Source organism: Cheilinus undulatus, linkage group 13, assembly GCF_018320785.1.
Source record: "Cheilinus undulatus linkage group 13, ASM1832078v1, whole genome shotgun sequence".
NCBI classification, from domain to species: domain Eukaryota; kingdom Metazoa; phylum Chordata; class Actinopteri; order Labriformes; family Labridae; genus Cheilinus; species Cheilinus undulatus.
The window spans coordinates 15,483,328-15,505,107 of NC_054877.1; the positions used below are offsets into that span (position 1 = coordinate 15,483,328).

Sequence of the window (21,780 nt, forward strand, 5' to 3'; positions counted from 1 at the left end):
AATATATATATATTTTTTGTTACACTGTGTTGCCAGGACACTCTGATAGCTTCACTTCACCTGAAGCTATGCTAGCCAAAAATGCTTAGTCACTGCCTCACCTTACAAGTTCAGGTATGTGTCTACTTTTTTCCCCTGCAAAGTTTAGTCATTGTTTGTGTATTAACTTTGGTTTCTGAAGCTGTCTTGTCTTATGTTGGTGTCTGCTTTATGCTAATAATGCTAATTTAGTTGACATGCTGCAGCATTTTATAACTTTTAATTGCTTTATGTTTATTGTTGTTCTTTCATGCACTTCATTGCTATGTAGTAGTTGCTGCTGTTTTTGGTGGTCTGCCTTTGGCTCAGGCTCATGTTTTTGTCTCTGGTAGAGGATAATGTTTTATTTTGGTTCATGGGAGGTGTAATAAGTGTTCAGATAGTTATTTCTTTGTGATACTCACTCAAAAGGAAACTGCTTTGCTTTTGTTGCACACAAGGTAGACAGTTTACACGGTTTATATTCAGCCGGACATCAGAATAATAATAATTCTACTCACAGCAATGAGTTATGTAACAGCTTTCTACATTGACCTGCTCTTCTGTCAGCCTTTTATGCTGCTTTGTGTGTCTGCAGCATGGCAGGTGGATTGCTAGCTTCAGATTTATCTTTGTCAATTCACTGGCTTGTACAGTTGAAAGCTTTGTGGGGATAGTTAGAGGAAAAATTGGTGCTGCCTCCTTCAACAACCCTGCAATAAATCCTTCCTTCATAAAGGTAATATGTGTTGCAATAATTATCTCAAACCATTTCCATAAATCAGAGTGGGCTAGATATTAGACACACATCATCCGTATGATGTTCAATTCAACAGATCCACAACCTGCAGGGCTCCAAAATGACCATAAAGTTGAATCAACACCTCTCTGAAAAGTCTAATCAAAAAGTGAACATGTTAATCTTCAATAAGAACATATGACGGCAGAACTGAGTGATGTTAATTTGAGGGCAGAGATCTTGTTGGGAGCTCACACATCTTGAGGGAGCAATCAGCAGTCGCTCCTTCGCATATTAAGAGTATAGAGTTTTTTCAGGCATCTGATCTGGCTCCCTTCCGGGTCTCTTCCTCCGGAGGTTTTCAGGTCACGACTTACTTGTAAGAGATCTCAGGGTAGACTCATGCTACACTGGGAGAATAACATCACATCTGGCGTGGGAACGCCTGAGGAAGAGCAGGAAGTGTTGCTTAAGATGCTTATCCTGCTGCTACACTGAAGAGTTTGAAAATGTAATGAGGCAAGATAAAGAAATAAGGAAAAGAAAATGCACAATATGTTTGTAAAGATTATATTTTACTGTTGCTTTTTTGGATTTATTTCAGCTCTTATCTATTCCGTGTAAGCAAAACAGTATGAAATACACCTGCAGAAGGCTGCAACTTGGCTTGTTTTTCCATTTTTTATCGGCGTAAGCCAAAAAGAATGACAGGCTGTTCGCGTGGAAATTAAAGTCTGCCCTCACCTGCAGGGTAAACAAGCCACGAAACTATGCAATGTATTTTACAATGTGGATGCAGAGGTTGTTACAAATGGAGCTACTTTAAAAGAGTTGGGCTGAGACTGCTACAGTCAAATTTATTCAGCCTGACCTTAAAGAACAAAACAAAAACAATGCAGACAACACAGAAAAAAAGAAGTGGAGCAAGGCCAGGGCTGCAGCTGTTTGATCATCATCTTGATTTTTGGAGGCAGCAGTATAGCATTGCCTGGCTGACATGGTGTACTCAGCGTTGTCTGTTTGTGTAGCTGCAATGATGATAAAACATGGCATAAAGCATCAGCACTAATTCTGTATCCACATTAAACTTGGAGACGCATGTTCAGTGTGCAACTTCAGGGTGATCTCACACTGGGCCAATACTATGTTGAAGCACCATTATCCCCCTTCACAGTCCCCCTGCTGGCTTTGTTACATCTGCAAACCTAATAACTTCCCACAATTTAATAACAGTTGCCCACTGTAAATGTAACAACAGATTTCTTACAAACATAATAATTATTGCATTTGCAGGGATTTTTTTTAGAAAAAACTCCAGCTTTAAAAAATTGTTATAACTGTCCCCAAATATAATATGAACATGAAAACTAAATGTTTGTGGTCACTGTTGTTGTTGTAGCCTTTTTCGACTGCCAGATGATACAAGTCAGCTTAAACTAAAGTCTCATTAAAAAAAAAAGTAGTCGTAGCAGTTTTTTGTTTGCCATGAAACAGGAAGTAGTTTTTTAAGAGTCTTGAAACACTGGTGGAGCTATGAATCTTAGCAAAATGGAACTTAAAATCCCCAACCATTCAAAATGAGTTTTTAGTCTCAGGATGTTTGTACCCTGTATGTTAAAGGGTGCTTTTAAACTAGGGGCCTGGTCCCAGATCTGAGTGCACTTGAGCCCACATTAACTTGCTTTAATAGGGAGAGCCATCAAAGCAATTTCACTTGAAATGAAACGTGGTATGATTGCAGCTTATCTCAGTTGTTTTTGTTATCCCAAAACTTTCAAAAATTATTCTTTGAAAGTCATTGCAATTATTCAAAGATAATTCAAACTTTTAACAGTTGGACCAGGATAAACATCTGAGTTAGTTAGCTTAATGCTAGTACATAATGGACATTTACATTAACAGGCTAACATATTTAACACTGCTCTGGCTGATTTTGATGAAAGAAACAATCAGTTTGACTTGACAATACTAACTTAAACGGACTGTTTAACTGATCACATTTATTCATTTGACTTTTCCAGTTGATTTGCTCTTAGCTGACTAAGATCCTTTGTAGCAACAGTAACATGACTTTTTAGCATATTAAGTACTGACTTAAGTTAATACTGGTACCTCTTTTTGTCTAACAAAAGCAAACAAGCACTCAGCAAGAAGACCAACTCATTGTGGTCATTATAAATGTCCATCTAACAAAACAACTCACAGCACTCTTAACAGAGCCTTTATACTCAGCTCCTATGGTAAAGTCTCACAGTGAATGATACATTGGACAGTTAAAAAGAGGCAAATGAGATTTTTCCTGAGTAAACACTGCACACATACAGGGGGAGGATTAGCAAAACCTCAACACTTACCACTCCAGCCCAAAATGAAATTTCTTCATATCTGCTTCAGTGAACTCGGCTGGTCTGCTCTGATTCTAACATACAGCATGTGTCTGAGATAAATACAATTCTCTTTGGGTTTAATCGGCACAAATTCCCACAGAAAAATCCAAAACCTTGAGGAAAGCATGCCTAGAAGAGTATCAGGCTCATAACAGAGTCATACTTCCCCTAATGTGTGATGTTGGTGCGCAGAGGTGGAATTACCCTTCACAGAGGAAGAAATTCACCCTCAGCTGAAGCCAAAAATCAATATTTCATGTGTGAAACTACCAAAATATGGTATTGCTTGTTTTTCTCTCTGCGCTGTACAAGATTAAGTACATTTCATGTCGCTCAGGGTCTCATGAATACTCAGTTTGTTGAGAGCATTTTGACAAGGTCATGTTAGAGGCTATTTCCCTCCTCTTCTTCCCTGTGAGTTTCTCTCTCATTCTGATGAAAACACCAGAGAATATCCCCAAAGAAACAGTAGAAGACATAACATGAGTCCTGATTTTCTTGCAGTGTTTTAGTTCTGTATTGAATTGACTGCATATTGGTTTGAGCATAAGGGCAGCTGATCTGTTAAGATGTTTGAACAAAATATTGCATGCTTATAGAAACAATCTGATTTAGAAACTCATGTCAGACTAGCAGTTGTTAGTACAAAATAATGTAGCACTTCCACTCCTCTACCTCAGTCCATGTTCCACATGAACCTGAACCATCAAATATATGTAATTTTAGCGTGAAGGGCTACTCACATTTAGCTCAGCACATCTAGATTCCTCAGTGGACACAAAGTGGATAAAGTTGAACATGAGTTGCTGCCATGGCCGCTCTTTCTTCTTTCTTCTACTTTGGGGATTTGAAACTCAGTGACCTGCAAACTTCCACCTACTGTATCATAGTTTGCTTTGGCCCAGACTGATGTTACTACTGTGAAAGCAGACCGAAAGCGGTGAAAGGAAGAGGAATTATGCTTGAACACAGTTCACAATGATTGCGTGTAATGAAATGTAATGTTTTAAGACAGCCGAGCTTTGCTTAAAGCTTTGAAGATTTAAAATCTGTGCATGAGTATCTAGCCTATATGTATTTCTTTCCAAAAAAGCAACTAACTTAACCTCTTGATAAACAGTCTATTTCACTGAACATTTTTATGCAAGTTATCAGTTAAATAATCTATTCAGCTTTGTATTGTCAAGTGAAATTGATCTAATCTGAATGTTACTGTTAATTTCCATTATGTGCTAGCATGTGCCTTTTTAAGTGACTGACCTAATTCAACAGAGATCCAGCCAATCGATGGTAGTGGTCTCACAACTGGTGAAATGCGATCAGGGATCACCTGAGTGCAGTGAATGTGTCTTAAGTGATTTTAGCATAAAGACACCTGTGTCTGGAAAGTCCAGTCACTAGTTTATCAGTATTCCTGGCTACCATTACACCACAAAGACAAAAAGAACCCTCCCAGTAACTTAAAGAAAATGTTATTGACAAATATAAATTTAGGGGATGGATACAAAAAACGATGACTAATCTGAAGCTTCAGCAGCTGAGTTGTTGCCGGGGTTCTTCACCAGTCAAAGCTTTATGGGATAGTGGCAAAGAGAAAGCTACTGTTGAAGAAAACTCAGATTAAATCTTGACTAGAGCTCGCCAAAAGGCATGTGGGAGACTCCATGGTCAATTGGGGGAATGCTCTTTGATCTGATGAGACCAAAATGGCACTTTTCTTTCGCCATCAGACAAGATGCTATGTTTGGAGACACCAAACACTGCACACACTCACTGTGAAGCACAGTGGTGGCAGCATCATGCTGTTGGGATGCTTCTTGGCAGCCGGTCCTGAAAGGCTTGTAAAGGTAGAGGGTAAAATGAATGCGGCAAAATATAGTAAAATCCTGGAGGACACTCTTATTCAGTCTGCAAGAAGAAATCCCTGACCTCAATCCAGAAGAGAGTATGTGGCTGGACTTGAAAAGGGCTGTTCACAGATGATTCTTGTGCAACCTGACAGAGCATGAGCAGTTTTGCAAAGACGAGTGGAGTAAAATTGTATTGTCCAGATTGTGCAAGCCTGACTGAGACCTAGCCACACAGACTGAGTGCTGTGATAGCAGCCAAAGGTGTATCTACTGCATATTGACTTGAAAGGGGTGAATATTATATATTCACTTATTTTACATTACATATTTTCATTTAATTGACATTACTTTGTAGAAATCTGTTTCACTTTGACATTAAAAATGTTTTTTTTGGGGGGGTCAAGAAGCAAAATGTTATCGACCATTATTGCTTTATAAAATCAATAAAAGGATAAAACATCCAAGATAAGATAAGATCAATCTTTATTAATATAAATGACCGCAGGCATCTGTTAGGTTTGGCTCTCCTGGCAGGAGTCTAAACTCTGCATGCATCCAAGGGGATGAATGCTTTTTGTAGGCACTGCACATTCTGGACCAACTGTTTGTGAATTTTCTTTAAAATGAAAGCTATCATTTGGTTGCAGCTTACTTCTGCTGTTTGTGTTATCCCAAAACTTTCAAAAAAGTAAAAATTGAGGAGTTTAGAGAGAAGTCAGACAATTTTTTACAATCTCTGTTGTTCTGTGCTCCAAACTTTAATAAACGGCTTTATTCAAGGGGAAATAATAACATTTTGCTGCAAACAGCTTCTTCCTGGAGGACAGAATGAAATATTCACAGACTTGCCATTTTTTATCCCTCCACTGCTCAACAGTAAGTTTTCCAATCCAGGGATTTCAGCTGTCAGCTCATCTTATTTTCTTCTCTCTAAGGCAGTGTTTTTTTTTTTTTTTTTTTTTTTTTTTTTTTTTACCCACAACCTGACCATCCAAAACCTGCTGCAGGTTAAAATGAAGCTGGTCATACTGTGCATTGAACCTCTGTTTTGTTATTCTGTTCAGTTCTGGAAAAGTCTGCAGGCTGCATCATCTTCATATCTCAGTGTTTGCCTTCCCTGCCTTATTCCCTACAGTTTAAAAAGTACTGAGATGGACTGTGGAGGCAATTTGTCAGAGCGTTTTCTCTCCGCACTGCAGTTCAATCGATAGAAATTTGTAATGTGAGAAGAAGTTTGGTGGCGTGAAGATTGCCTGTTCAAGAGATCACCTCAGAAATACTGTACAGAGACGGTGGATGAGGAAGAGCCGCTGTCAGAGTGGCCTCGCAGAGGCTTTAAATCACTGCTGACTTTTATTTACCTTTGCTGCAGATAAACTATGACAGTGACAGATCTCTGAAGTTTTATATCTTCAGGAGAGAGATTAAATGCAGCCAAAGCTATAAGGGAATGAAAAAACCCATCTTTTATCTTTTATTCTATGCTATGGAATTAAACGTTTTTAGTTTAGTAGAAATAAACTAAAAGCAGCAGGTAGATTATCTCAGATGTTGTAACTTAATCTGCAAGAAATTAGTGAATGCATTCAAAGACAAACTTGCAACTTACACTTTTTATTACTAAAACCTCGTCTTGTAATGGCTGTTGAATTAGTGTTTTCACAGTGTATTTTTTAAATATTGGGCCGTAAGGTATCTTTACCATCTTTACAACTTGCGACAGTCATATTTATACTGCAACGGCATCTCTGTCCATCAGTTCATGTTGCATTACTGCTGTTTGGGTAAATGGTTATTAATCCATCCATTTTTCTTCCTCTATCCAGGGTCTTGTCACAGTAGCAGAAGGCTAAACAAGTCAGCCCAGAAATCCCTCTCCAAGCAATGTTTTCCAACCCCTCCTTGGGGATTCCGAGGCCTTCCCAGACCAGATGGGATATATATAACCTCTTAAGTGAGTTCTGGGTCTGCTCTGGGGTGTCCTCCCAGTTGGACATGCCTAGGAGACCTCTAAGGGGAGGCAGCCAGGAGGGCTCTTGATGAGAATCCCAAGCCGCCTCAACCGACTCCTTTCAATGTGAAGGAGCAGCTGCATGACTCTGAGCTCTCTCCAGATGTCTGAGCTCTTCAGCCAAGGCTTGGCCCAGCTTACCTTTTGAACTTCTGAAAAAATCTCGGAGGGTGATTGGATGAAAATTCTGCCTGTCTCATTCATGACGAGCCACTCAGTAGGTCAAAGCATAATGACATCGCAGGCATGCGCAGCTCCAGGGTGAATTAATCACAGTAGTCGCACCGATTGCCAATTATTACTCTGGCCAGTTGGTGAAGCAAAGTCATACTGAAGCTGGGCAGGAAAAGAGAAAAAACACCCTTTGGGGAAGAAAAGCTTTGATTGGTAAGAAATTGTATCAGTTCTGATAAGACTGCCGCTATACTCGGGCTACATCTGAGCTAAACACTACGACAGCCATTGCCATCAGCTTCAAGTACAACCAAACCCTGTGCTTAGCTAACGCCTCATTCCCCTCAGATGACACTGATTGGTCAGTACCATTCTCAGACTTGACACAGTCGTTTCAGATTAGAGCATGGCAAGATGGATCTGCTCGTTGACAGAAATGGCTTCTGGACAATCGATCTAACTTTTCAAAGCAGATGGACTGTCCGGATTCCATGTCCACCACATCCATCTTGCAAAGCTGCAATGTGAAATGTTATCACCAGGACTGAAAACAAACCTGACCAATCAGTGTCATTAAAAGAGAAAGAGACTGTACTCACAGTCAGGGTTTAGTTGTACCGTGCGCCGGTATATTGAATGGCTGCATGCGGAGTGATTAGCTTGAATGTAACCATAAAGGCAGTTTTATCAGTATTGGGCCACATTTCTTTATCAAAACAAGAGCAAAGAAGTCCAAAGGATTGTACAGTAAGCTTTTTATGGCAGGAAAGGTGTTTTTGCTCTTCTCTGGACTTGCTTTGGCATGAGTATGTGATTGTTACATTTGGGATTTGGTTGTATTGCAAGCCGGTAGCAGTGATTGCTGCCGGTGAAGCTGTTAGCTCAGATGTAGCTTTAGCGACAGTTTTTATCAGATCTGGACCACATTTCGTTAATGAAAGAGGTGCAGACAACCACACGGAAAGCTTTTCTTGGCTGGGAAGATGTTTTTGGACTCCTCCCTACCGGCCTCAGCTTGAGTTTTATCCAAAACAAGCTCCACCGTTCAGAAATTACACATCTATAACATCTATAACATCTTACTGTCAAGCTCAGGTTACTTCCTGAGCTGCGTGTGCCTACCACCTAATTTTGTCTTGTTGCTCTGATTGGCCTGTAATCAGCGTCTTAGATTTTTTTTTTAAGCCTTGCCCTTTCCAAACACTTTGTATGGAGGGTTTCCTAGATAAATGTGAATATAACTGTTAGCCCATATTTTGTATGTTCATCAACAATCAAATGTCTTGATATAAATGTTTTAGTATCCAGTAAGCAAAGTGAAGAATATTCTTGTCACAGTCATCTAAGACAAGAGCTTTAGGCCCAATCCCATTTCTTCCCTTAACCCTCAATCTTAACCCTCAGGCTCAACCCTCAGTCTTAACTTGCCCCTCAAAACCAAGTGTAAGGGCCATCTCATGACTTAGAAATGGGACACCCCTTAATAGCAGTTACGATTACACTGTAGAGGGCAGTAATGTGCCAAAACGGTGTAGTCTGTCGATTCAAAGGAAGAATAAGACGGAGAACATGTTAATATTCAACCAAATAACATGTATAAAAACCACAACCATGGACATGTTCAGCTGTATGATACGGCCATTAGCTAACGCCAAACACCAGTTATGGTGGCCATTTCCACAGCACCAGAAGGGAGGACACTCTGCAGCCCTTAGTGAAACAAGAATAGTCAAAACTAATAGGACTCTAGTGTATTCCCCGCTACTATACAATTATGTCCATGATACTGATGATATCATGATACAGTGATTCTGAGATACTCTACTCATTGAAGGACAATTTGACCCAGGACCACCCCTGGCCAAAGGCCCTAAGCAGACTCTGATATGAGGCCCCCCACTATCGCCCAAACATACTCACTGAACAATACTCAAAAGTATCTTAAAATAACTAAAGGATACAGTCATGGATGAAAATATTGGCACGCCTAGAATTTTTCCAGAAAATACAGTTTCTCCCAGAAATTGTTGCAATTACAAATGTTTTTGGTATACATGTGTTTATTTCCTTCATGTGCATTGGAACAACACAAAAAATCCGAAGAAAAAAGACAAAATTGACATAATTTTACACAAAACTTAAAAAAAGGGCCAGACATAATTACTGACACCCTCAACTTAATATTTGGTTGCACAACCTCGGAAAAAAATAACTGAAACCAATGGTTTCCTATAACCATTGACAAGCCTCTTACACCTGTCAACTGGAATTTTGGATCACTCTTCTTTTGCAAACTGCTCCAGGTCTCTCAGATTTGAAGGGTGCTTCTTGCGGACACCCTCGTAGGCTTGTCCGTGCACAGTTACCGGCTTACTTTAAAAATAAAAGTAAATGTTACGTTACAAAAAGGCAAATAATCCATAAAATAACATTAAACTAAGATATTGGAGTGGTTTTCATAATTTTAAGATCTCTATTAACACAGAAATTTACATCTATAACTTGATTTCTTCCCCGCGTTCGCCGCCATCTTTCTTTGAGCAATAACCCTTAACGCCCTCAATCTCACCCCTTAAGCTCACCTCTCGGGAGTATTGGGACAGCCCTCGCACTTCGTGGGATCGCGCATTTTGAGACTGAAGGTTAAGGGGAGAAATGGGATTCAGTCTTAGTTTTTATTTTGTCCACTTGAGGTTTAATTTCTTAGTAACCAGCAGACTGTCTAATGGCTGTGGTGTATTCAGGAACATACAGTCCTATAAACGCTCCCTGTAGACATAAAGAGCTGAAAATCCAGACACCAGGTAGTATGAACAGACACGCTGCTGCTGTAGATTTCTTTGACAGGTGTCAAGTCCAATCAATATTTGTGACTCATCCATGTCCCTTAATCCACACACATACACATTTAGCTGAGCTGACGTAAGTGCACAGGCATATATTCACCTTTGAACGTGTGAAGCTGAGGATGACGGTATACGTGAGTGACGGGTGTAAAATGTTTATTTCTGATGTGAAAAGTTCAATCAAACCGCTCCATGACAACCACAGGTTACGTTATTGATGACTTAAAATCATCAGCAGTGAAATGTGCCTCTGCTGTGGGCTTCAGAGATGTGCAAGCTGAAAGTAAGAGCAGAAGGTTTATTATTTCTCACCTCTACCTGTCACGGAGCATTTCTAATGAGATTTAAGTCACAATAATAAGCCTCAAATATTTCACTGTGAGGCAGGTAGTCAAATATCTGTCTGCTCCTCAGTGAACAGGAAGACAGGAAGAGACAGAAGGAACACATCCTGCTAGTTAATGTTATATCAATAATTTAATTAAACTTTATTAGGAATTCCAGTCAGACTTTAGAACTTTTGGACTCTTCTTGACAGGAACACATCAAGACTCAACTACAGTGGCCTATTTTGATCAGTGTTATGTGGATTATCTCATGAACTGAACAGTAACACAGTACACTGATGACCACTCAACAGTAAAAATATAAAACAGTCCATCTAGCATGGGTTTTCTCGGTTATCAGGTAATCCATTGTGACCTACATTAAAATTCTTAATCTAGTTTTTATAGCTTATTGTTTTTCTATAAAACTATATAGTGATTATATCTATTTTATAACTCACCCATTTAAAAATATTCAGGCTTTGGGTTTGGCCCATTTAGAAAAATAAGAAGCATGGCTTGGTTGACAGACAGGTGGGTGTCTTGTATCTGTTTGCCAGCAGGTAAGGCTTCACTTTGGCTAAACACTGTCATAGGCATTTAACTGTTTGCTTTGTTTGTGTTTGCATCATTTGGAACATGTTTGCAAACTAGATAAACAGGTTTCAGCAACCAAGATATTCAATTTCCCAGAGTCAACTCCACTTCTTTTCCTGCTTCTCAGTTAGCCAGGAATTAGTTTTCGACTATGATGACCGCAATCGCTGTTCTTCAAAATGTCTCTTCATAATCTTATGGATGATGTCACTCAGTGTGTGCCAATGTTTTAAAGAATTAGTGGTTGATCCATCTTGTTGCAACACAGTACATAAACACAGTTTGGTATTTAGGGTTGGTAACTAGAGTTATTAACCTGTCTTTTGTCATGTTATTGCATTGCTACTATTATCAGTGTATTGTACCTACATTTTAACTAAGGCCCCGCCCACACGTTGTATTTCCGTTTTATTTTGAAAAAGTTTGCCGTTTCAGGAAATGTCCACGTAAGCATGGAATCACTGAAAACGACTGACAACGCTGTAGTATATATGCCAAGCTTGTGCGTGGCGCTGTGTTGCTGCATCAATTACACTCAAAATAAGCTTGCAGATAATTTAATGTTTCTTTCCCTGGTGTAAATTTTGACCTCTTTCTGACTGCAGATTTTAAAATATGGACCTGTCCCCTAGAGTGTGCTGGAAATGGGAAGGAAATCCATTTGTTGTAAAGATTATTGACTGCCTTAAAGTCGTGAAAAAACACTCTGAGGCTATTGTCCCCAGAGTCACACGGTTGCTGTGGCAGGAAATATATAATTATGATAATTTATGCTATACTACACAGCGGACCAACCTCTCTGAATAATCTCGTTGTAGCTCTTCATTTCTCCACCTATTTGACCTTTCCTGAGATTTAATGATGAACATGCTTAAGGGCTGTTCTAACATTAGCAGCTGGAGATTAAAATGTTCGTATTATCACCTTAAATCTGAGGTAAAGATCAGTACTAATTTCACAAATATTGTTAAGAATATTCAGCCCACAAACACTTAAAATGGCAGCAGAGTAGGACACAACTGAAGTCTTGATGCTTTTAAAACATAATTCATAAGCCCACATGCACTCCTGAGTATATCTGGAAGATTTCATGAGTCTGCCTTAACTAATTTACCAGACTTCACTCACTACAGGGGAAAAGTCCTAATAATGTCAAGATGAAAAAAACCTGGCTGCTTGCACATCTGAATGCAAGCAGTCAGAAAATTATGGGAAACTTTCAGGGTTGTAGTGCATGTGTGAAAAGGGCTTCAGAGTCGGGGTTTATCCTAAAAAAACCCCCCAAAAAACGTATTATCAAAGTTTCCAGGTTGTATGTTATAAACATAGTTTTAAGGAAAACATGGTTTGTTAGTGATCTGGGGTGAAAAGAACAACACATCCCACAACTCTAGAGGGTCAGAGCAACACCTCTGATTGGTGGATCAGCTGCTGTTTGCCTGGCAGCTGTTAGTATTCATGCTTGTATTGTAACCACAGAGGATTTGAATGGGTAATCAGTGATATATCCTCCTGCAGATTTTTATCAACCTCATTTGACAAAAAACTGTTTCTTTTTCACAATCTCAGGGGAAACATGAGGAAACACTATCCACAATTTTGGGCAGCCACAACAACACCTCAGATTAGTGGAACCTGCTGTTTCTAGCGAAGTTCTGCTGTTATCTGTTGCTCTTAAAGTTCATAGCAGTTTTTCACTCCTGATGATTTGAAAGGGGAAATTTCTTTCAGAAACCAGAGCCGCTGAAACTGGGCAGCCACTGCTAAATTCTGTGGGGATGAAAGCTGGCACCACAGTTATTCACAAGCGGTGACCTCCGCAGTTAAAAAAAGAAGCAAATGCAGAAAGACAAAATACTGCAGTTCCTGAAGCGTCCACTTGAGGCAGACAGCAGAGGCATCAGAAGGCACATAAATACCCCATAGAAAAGTGTTGAATTTTACAGCCAAAATAAACGTGCTCACAGGCTTGTTGGCAATACTTTTTTTTTTGAATAGCTCATGCTTTCATGGACGTACACTGTATGGGGTAAAAAACATTTTTAAAATTCCCTTATTTTGGTTTTAAGAAGGAGGGCTGTGAACTTAAGTTAACTTAAGCTGTGAATCTCCAGGGCTGAAAATGAGTCCCAGCGTCCCGACCAATGGTCATCTACCACCCGATCAGCAACTAGAAAATTTCAGTTGCAGCAGTCGGGTTTCAACCTGTAGAGGGCAGTAGCTATGCATATTTCTAATGTAAAATGCAGAATTTAAACACTTTGTGCTCAAAAGTCAAATTTGGAGCCTAAATAATTAACAGTACTACTACATAAGTCTTAAAAAATTAGAAAAGTTATCCAGTAGTGTGATAATACTCATTATAACACAACTCGTCTATAGTCACCATTCAGTTTTATACCTTAATCTATTTCCTTTACCTGTTGAGTGTGTTTGAAGCACCCCTACGTTTCCTATAAGTTAAGCTATCTTTCTGTTTTAATTAAATTTTATCCAGGAATAAATGACTCCCTCTCTCCTCTGTGTCTAATCAGAGTAACTACCTCTCTCATATTAATGACGTACGATAAAGAATCGTCAAGCTTTATGGCATCACTTTAGTGGCTCAGACAGATTGTCATCATTAAGGTTAACTGTCAGTTTTCACTGTATTTCATGAGCTTGTTAACCAAGAGAGAGTGAATTTTAATGATCTTCAGTGTTTGCACAGGGCCTGCTGTTCATCTTCAACAAACTACAAACTGTTTGCTATCTGCTGAACGGTGACGAGTTTATGTCTGCTCAGAAAATGTGTTTTCCTCTGCTGGTGTCTGGAGCTGTAGATGATTTATCTGGTTTACCCTGTTTGTTTCCAGCTCCAGTATTACTCAGACAGCATCGCCTCTGTCTGCTACACTGTGCATAGATGTACAATCTCCATTAAAAACATCAAGCACCCTTCAATGAGGCAGTCCAACCTCTTCGGTTTATTGCTTTAGACCCTAAGCAGGAAAGAATTTCATTTTTGTCGTATTAGAAAACTGTCTCAGAGCTGTGGGGAGTGTTTCATTTTTACTGACAGGCATTGATCTCTCTGCATATCTTCATCCATCTGTCTTTATTAAAAATATTCTGTGATTGACTTTAAGCTTTTTATTTGTCGTCCGAGGCTGCTGCGTCGTGACTGCTGTCACCTGTCGATCAAACAGTGTGGGTTGCTCTGTGACATCTTTATTCTTTAAATTGATATTCAGCCAGATCTGCAATCACTGCTCATACTTTATCCTGATCCTCTACCATTCCAATCAAACATTTATCCCAGGATAATCATCAGAAAGGCATACAATATATTCAGAAAGCTTTGGTTTTGATTTCAGCCCATCTCTTCACTGAAAAACTACAGGCAGAATACAACCAGAAGATGCAAGATACACCGTCTTCCTTCCTACTTCCTCTCTGACGGCTCGTTCATGTCCTTCTCCAGTGCAGCCCACCTCCCTCCTCTCAGGACAGGGAACTCTACTAGGATGACTACCTAGCCATGGACCACATTATAAGGTTGGGCTATAGAGTTGCTTCAACGACCTCTCTAGAGATCTGGAGCTGCCTCCCTGGGTGAGCTCTCCTTTTCCAGTTGCTTCTAGGTGAGAGCAATCTTCCCATGCTTAAATGGTACATTTGTGCAAAGATTTAAAAGGACTTGCATCCAATGTTTCTTTCTATATACCAATTCCTCAGTGATGTTCTTTCACTGTTTAAATGGGAATAAATCAGTTACAATATTCCACTTATAACATGGTGTAGAAAGATGTAGCAGTCTGCCCAAGGTAGAATTTTCACAAGACTGTTAGTCTGACACTGCTCTCAGACACCACCGCTATAAGGATGGATGCAGGATTAGAGTATGGCAGGGGTGTCCAAATGATGGCTCAGGAACCAAGTGCAGTCCTCAGCCCATTTTTGATTGGCTCACTGCAAATTATGAAAAATAAAATTATATATGGCCCATGATAAAACATGAAGCTTGTGCTTGACTTTATTTTAATTCTTTGTTTCAGCACAAGGTGGTGCTACCATGCTAATTATGTAAACAAACATTTTGACAAGAAGAGTTTTTCAAATGTTTTTCCACGACTAACTTGAGACAAAACTGTAAATTGTAAACGCATTGGAAATCAAAATATTAACGATGTCTTGAATGATGATGCCCTGATTGATAACCTCAGCAAATAACATTGCCCATAGTATCTAGAGGCTGAGTCAGTGGTAGCTAGGTCCCCTTGAAATCTAATCGGCCTCCCCAAAATCCTCAAAATGATTGGCAATTTGCTTTGTCTGCCATTAGTTAGCCAACAGAGCATACTCAATTATTAAGCATAGCTTAACCTGGGTTAGTTTGGTTTTACTAACTTTGATATCCTCAAGGTGTCATATATGAAAGTGGCCCCACCATCCTTATATCTAGCTGTATGTGGCCCTCAGTGGAAAAAGTGTGGACACCCCTGGGGTATGTGTTAGGAAACCAAAAGTTAAAAGATAAAAACAAAACTCATCACAAAATGTTAAATATAGCTGACTAAGTGGTCTATTTACAGAATAAAAGCTCTTCCATCAGAAAAAAACTCTCTAATGCAGCTACTTTGGCTAAAGCCAAAGCTAATAAATCTGTGTCAGCTTATGTTATGTTTGCTATAGCTAATGCAGCCGCACTAGCTTTAAGCTAACAAGGCTATGTTAGCCTTAGGACTGTCTGCTCAAGCTAACGCTGCTAAATCCAAAGCTAGCAACATTAGCTTTTGTTGTAACTTTTACTAAGTTGCTAGCGTAACAACAATAGCGCAAACTATGTAGCTAAAGGTAACGTAAGTAAAGTGAGCCTATGTTTACATAGCTACTTCTAAAATGAGGAATACATTGTACAGGTGAATTACGCCAAGTCCATCAAAACGATAGGAGCATCTCACAGTAGTGGTCTTCAAGAGGGGTGTCTGAGAGATGCAGTCTGCAGTCGGACCCTTTTCACTCACTTTTTACTGAGAGCAGTGATGACCAAATCTCCTGCATTTCTGATGGTACAAAACCCTGCCACTTTTTCTCTCTCCTTAGCTGTCCTATCTTAAAAGTCAAACAAAATTCTTGAAAAATAAGAAAACATTTGAACAGAGTGAAAATAATAATATAATAATATAATAATAAATAAATACATATAATAATAAATCTCATTCTCTCTGGTTTCTGGCTCTGTACACCATCCTATCTACATTAAAGGCATAAAAGCCCAGAATTTAATCTTAAAAAATATTTAGTGGGCCATAACACTATCAAACTGATATTAAAATGATAATCATGGAATTCAGGTGTTCCTTTTTCAACATAATTGCAAAATGATTAAAAATTCATTTAAACAGGGACACACAATGTGGAAGAACCAATCCCAGCACCTGCGCCCTCTTTCACCTCCCAGCTCTCTAATTGCTGCTCTTGTCCTCTGATAGCATAGCTAACGTGCCACACTGACCTCTGGCAGCTGCTCTCCTCTCTCCAAAACGTCCCGCAGGTGTCGTCCTCTGTCGCTGTGAGACTGCAGCTCGGTACACAGCAGGTCACCCACAGTGACCCGACGCAGGCTGAACCTATCCTCCATCCGCTCGCACTGCACAGATTTACCCGATCCTGGACCACCTGAGACAACACGGACACACAGAAAGGAACAGGATGATATAAGAGACGAAACAGGTTGCAGGTGGGTAGGTGACTTGTGTGTGTGCAGGTCTGATTTACTGAAAGTGGCAGAGAGCCAGGTTATAACAAATGACTACTATCTTCCCTCCTCTGCCTGAATCTGCCATCCTCAGTTCAACATAATAACACAGATGCACAGAGAGATGCCTGCAGTTTTATAAATGTAAGGTTTCCCTGTTAAAGTAATATTATCTCTGGCACAAAAACCTGGATCAGAGTCACAATATCACCAAATAATGGTACTTAATGGTACAATATGTAGAGTTTGTGATCTGAAGTGTCTACATTAATAGAAAACTTACAACCCTTATGTTGTAGCTATATATGCTTAGTTAAGTACTTTGCTGAATAAAGCCAGAAAAAGTCATCATTCTTACAGAGGTTCTAGTAATATTAAGGTAACTATCATGACAGAGCATACATTAAGGACATGATAGTTGATTGTTGCAGTTGAAATGATAGATAATATAGTCTGCTACATAACTACATAAGGAAGTGTGAACTGCTACTGGAGGCTGCTATTCTGTTGTTGAATCTCATTCATTTATGCTGCTTATGCGCAAAAGACCACCTTCATTCGACTGTCCCTTCACACCATGACCCCTGTGGCATTGTGGTCTTACTAGACATCTCCAAATCGAGTAGACATGCCACAATTTTTCAGATTTTTTTTTCCATAAAGTGTATTTGCTAAACAGTTAACTATGGTATTGGTAAGTGAAAGGATTTCTTATAATGCAGAAGAAAAACTATTAAAGCAGGTCTTTCTGGTCAATACTACGAGCTACTCGCAAAGCATCATGGGATTTCTCACAGCAACAACCAGGAAGGCTACTTTTAAAAAGCATGGAGCAAGGGGTTCAATGGGCGAGGCAGTGTGGTGATCATGGTATCCAAGCAAATAATCCTCATTTAGATAACATGCACCTGTATAATTATGGTTTTATTTATTTATTTATTTATTTATTTATTTGTTACAAGGGACAGTCTACATTAATGAACATGGACATGTAAATGTGCCAGATTATAGCCATAGCTTATTTCCATCTGCCCGTCCCCGGCAGGCTGATGGTATATGATGGTTGATGGTTCAGCTGGCCTTGCCCATGGATATGTAATATGGGAGAGAAACCTACTCCCTTTATTAAGGTGTTGATTTCCAGGTCAGAGAAGAAATGGAAATCAAACATTTGTTGTTTTTCAGCCTGAAAAATGTCATTACAGGTAACCAGAAAGAGCGCATGTGGAAGGAAATCTCTGTTGTGGGTGACAGCATTGCTGTGGACAACCACCTCAGGGGCGGCCACATAGAGGGGTCAGCTGGAAGGATGCTGAGTTGCAGAAGCACAAAAGAGGCTTAGTTATAACTTGTGTGATAAGGAGAACAAGAGTTCTGCTAAAACGTATTATGACCCTTGTAACCAGCAAAACATTCTAACATAAGTTGCAGTAATAATGTCTTGACTTCCCTGGTTAAAAATTCAAACTGGTTTACCTCAAAACAGTACAAAAAGAAATTTAAGAGCTCCCACTGAAGCCTAAGGGCTTCAACTAAGTCCACTTTTCTTTTGGATTAAACTTTGAAAGAAAACTTATCACCAACTGTTTAGCAATTACATTTATACAGATTTCCATAAAAGAAATTAAGAATATCTCAGTGGTCTTCCTGCTCCACTGCTCTGCTGTGATGCCTGGAAATGTTTTATTGCAGGTTAACTGTATTACACGACCATGAGGCTGTGTGAAGCACCAGTAGGAAGTGGAGATTTATCATAACCAGCCTTGGGCTTACTAATAAAACTCGGGATGTGCTTCACATTCATCAGTATTCTCCACGAGTACCACCACCTTCCACTGGCATCCTGAAACAAACCTCCTCATCAACATTTCTTCAGAGAGCACGGACAGATATGAGCTGGAAGCATTTTACCCAGGGACGCCATAAACGTCAGGAAAGGTCTGTAAGAAATCCTGAGACATGGTAGATATGGATTCAGACACTGTGTATTCGACACACATGCACTGACCTAATATATTTTAGCAGCTTTAAAATGCTGCAGAGCCTCCCCTAACGCCCTCTGGCTGAAGTATTCATCCCTGCTGTTTGACACCTCCGCGAGGAAGTGAAATAATGACCCACCAAGGCTAAAGTGAAAGCCCAGAGTAGCTTGTTAGCATAGCTAATCCACTCAAATTAAAACCAGCCATATTAAATGTCTCTGTTTACCTTTCTGAGACCATTTAAAATTTAATTTAGCTCATCTTTAAAGTCAGTGCTATGGATAAAATGAGCTGTATTCATATTAAACACCTAATGCTTATGGCATTCTTTCCTGATTTCTTTCTCCCATCAATGTCATGTTTTTTATTTATTTGGTGCATCGTTGGCTTCAAGGGGATTTCGTCTGCTGTCTCTGAATCTTTTTAGTGTGAAGGCAAACATGTTTGCAAATATAAATTTAAACATCCAGAAGTCACAGAAAAGCATTTGCATAGCTTGGTGGTCTTGTTTTATGACCAAGTAATGGATTAATGGAGTGATGGATATTGATCCAATAATTATTGTCTTCTAGCTACATTTGGTTTCCATCATCTTTTGGAGATGTTTATGCAGTTTACTGTACAAGTATCAATAAGCTGTTAGCCAACAGTCTGTCTGCTTCTTAATGCTGAGTAGGTGACATAAAGGTGGTTATTGCTAGAAGAGCAATTAACACAATTAGTTTGAGATCAGCACCTGCAAATCAACCTCAGCATTGCTTCATGCTGATTTATTAAAAAAAAAAACCTTTGTGGTTTCTAAAACTGCAATGCAATTTTAACTTGAATGGCTGTCTGAGGCGGCAGACCCATGCCTAAGCAGCACCACCGAGGAACTTACGCTCCCATTGATTTCTATGATTTTCAAAATTTCGAAGTCTGAGAAAAACTGAACGGGTGTGCAGATTCTTCCCTGTCACTATCCCAATATTCCCTGAAAGTTTGGTGAAGATCCAACTTTCCGTTCTTGAGTTATCTTGTACACATACAAACAAACAAACAAACAACCAAGAAATGAACAAAGATATGGAACGCTTTACATAATCCCCTGACGATTTCATCGGCGTGGGTAATAAATATACATGGTGTACCCCAAGGCTCTATCCTAGCTCCTCTTTCTTTTCTGTATATTTCTATGAAGTGAAATAGTTTGTAATTATGCTTTTAAGTTTATTTCTATGATGATCAAACACAGTTCTACATGCCAATTCAACCCTGTAGAACCCCCCAAAATCGTACAGCCCACAGCCCATAGTTTGTTTTTGGGGAGGGGAGAACCTTTAAAAAGAAAATCTTTGAGTGTGTCTACCATTGTCATGATTATGGGCCAATCAGAGCAACAAAACCTATAATGTAGTAAGAGTTTGCTGCCCTAGGGAGTAAACTACATAACCTAAGCTTGACAGGCAACAGTTATCGGTGTTCACCATCAGTGGAGTAAGTTGGTGAATTAAATTCATACCAAAGCCACCCAGGAGGGAAACAAAAACATTTTCTACCAAGAAAAGCTTTCAGTTTGCTTCTTTGCTCTTCTTGTAATAAAGAACTGTGGTCCAGTTTTGATAAAACTGCCACTATAGCTACATCAAAGCTTATCACTACACCACAATAAGCTCCATTGTCACTATTGTTTACTGGCTTGAAGAAAAACTAAACTCCACCTGTAGTTACCGCCTTGTTCACAGATGTAGCTGATTGGTTAATTCATTCTCAGACCTGGCACAACCGTTTCAGATAGAAGCTTTGCAAGATGAATCTGCCTTATGACAGATAGGAAATCTCACCAGCCCATTGGCGTTGCAAGGTTATGTTCTTGAGCCATATTGATAAATGCTAGGGATGTTTCCGGGCAAACAATTTAAAATCCAGTGACATGCAAATTTTAATTGTGTTTAGTCAACTAGTTTGAAGTTAACAAACGTCTAAGAAAGACAAACCTAGGAACTATTTATTTGATACATTATCACGGTGTCAGTAGGCCAAAAATGTGAATTTTGTTTGCGGATTGTGGCTAAAGTTATCAACACAAACACGGCTAGCCTTTAATTCTCTGATTTCCACATGCATGCACTCAATTTGTTCACATTTTGCTTTAGTTACAAGTATAACCTGGCACAGCCAATATACAACTTTACCCCCTTTTTTTGGACCAAGAGGGCACTACACTGCTGTACAGGCTGACTGACACTCTCTCTCCACTATTGTTTACATCTGGGTTAAAGAACATTATGGCAGGTGTCTGCGATATCGTTTAGACAGAGCATCTGATGGGATTGTGATAGCTAACTGTGTACATCCTGAATAAACACCTTCATTTACAGAGTTCTGTCTGGACATTACAAAAAATGTTAGGGTTTTTAAGCTCCAAATAATAAAGAGTATATCAATTAGTTGCAATAGTAAGCAATGAACACAACCTATGTAACACAACAAATTAAAGTCAGTCATATTTTAAGATAGATTCCTTCTAGCATGCTCTGCAGAAAGTTTACAAAGGTTTGCTGAGGACATAAAGCTAAGCTTGGATAATAGACTTGGAAAAAGTCGGAACTAATTGTTGCATCAGCTAGTTTCTTTTCTGAGGCTCAGACAGGTGGAGCTTCATATTTGAGGAGTCTACACCATGCTACCATATGTGAACAGCTCTGTCACAGCATTATCCTCAGTGAGAGCTGGAGTGACAGACGGATTGTATTAGTAGGAGATGGAGCAGGAGACAGAGATGAGACAAGGAAAAGTAGGACAGAGGAACATATAATAATTTAATTCATGAATCCACTGGTGCTACATTATTCTTCCCCCTTAATGCTCCAGCAGGTAATACTTTTATGTAAGAACAAATCAATGTAAATGACAAATGGCCTACAGACTTGACAATCTGCCCGCCTCTGCTAATTGAGCTGCTTCACTTATAGTCATCAATTTCCAATGTTGCTGACGGTCGCCAGCAGGAAACTGCAAAGTGCAAAAACGCATTTATTGAATGCTGGATTCCTGAGAATTGATTGAATTTACTGTGAAGAGATTTTTCCTCCCAATGTCACCTAGAAAAGTCTTAGCGGGCTTTTCTT

The 21,780-nt window shown here is 39.4% G+C and overlaps 1 protein-coding gene across 1 annotated transcript in view; it reads right to left on the reverse strand.

Moving 5' to 3' along the window:
• The window catches only part of ak5 (adenylate kinase 5), a 140,431-nt gene that overhangs the window by 6,596 nt on the left and 112,055 nt on the right, over nt 1-21,780 (reverse strand). The window contains exon 11 of the mRNA XM_041803723.1: nt 16,446-16,609. Coding sequence (XP_041659657.1) covers nt 16,446-16,609 — 164 coding nt within the window. The remainder of the gene's footprint in view (nt 1-16,445; nt 16,610-21,780) is intronic.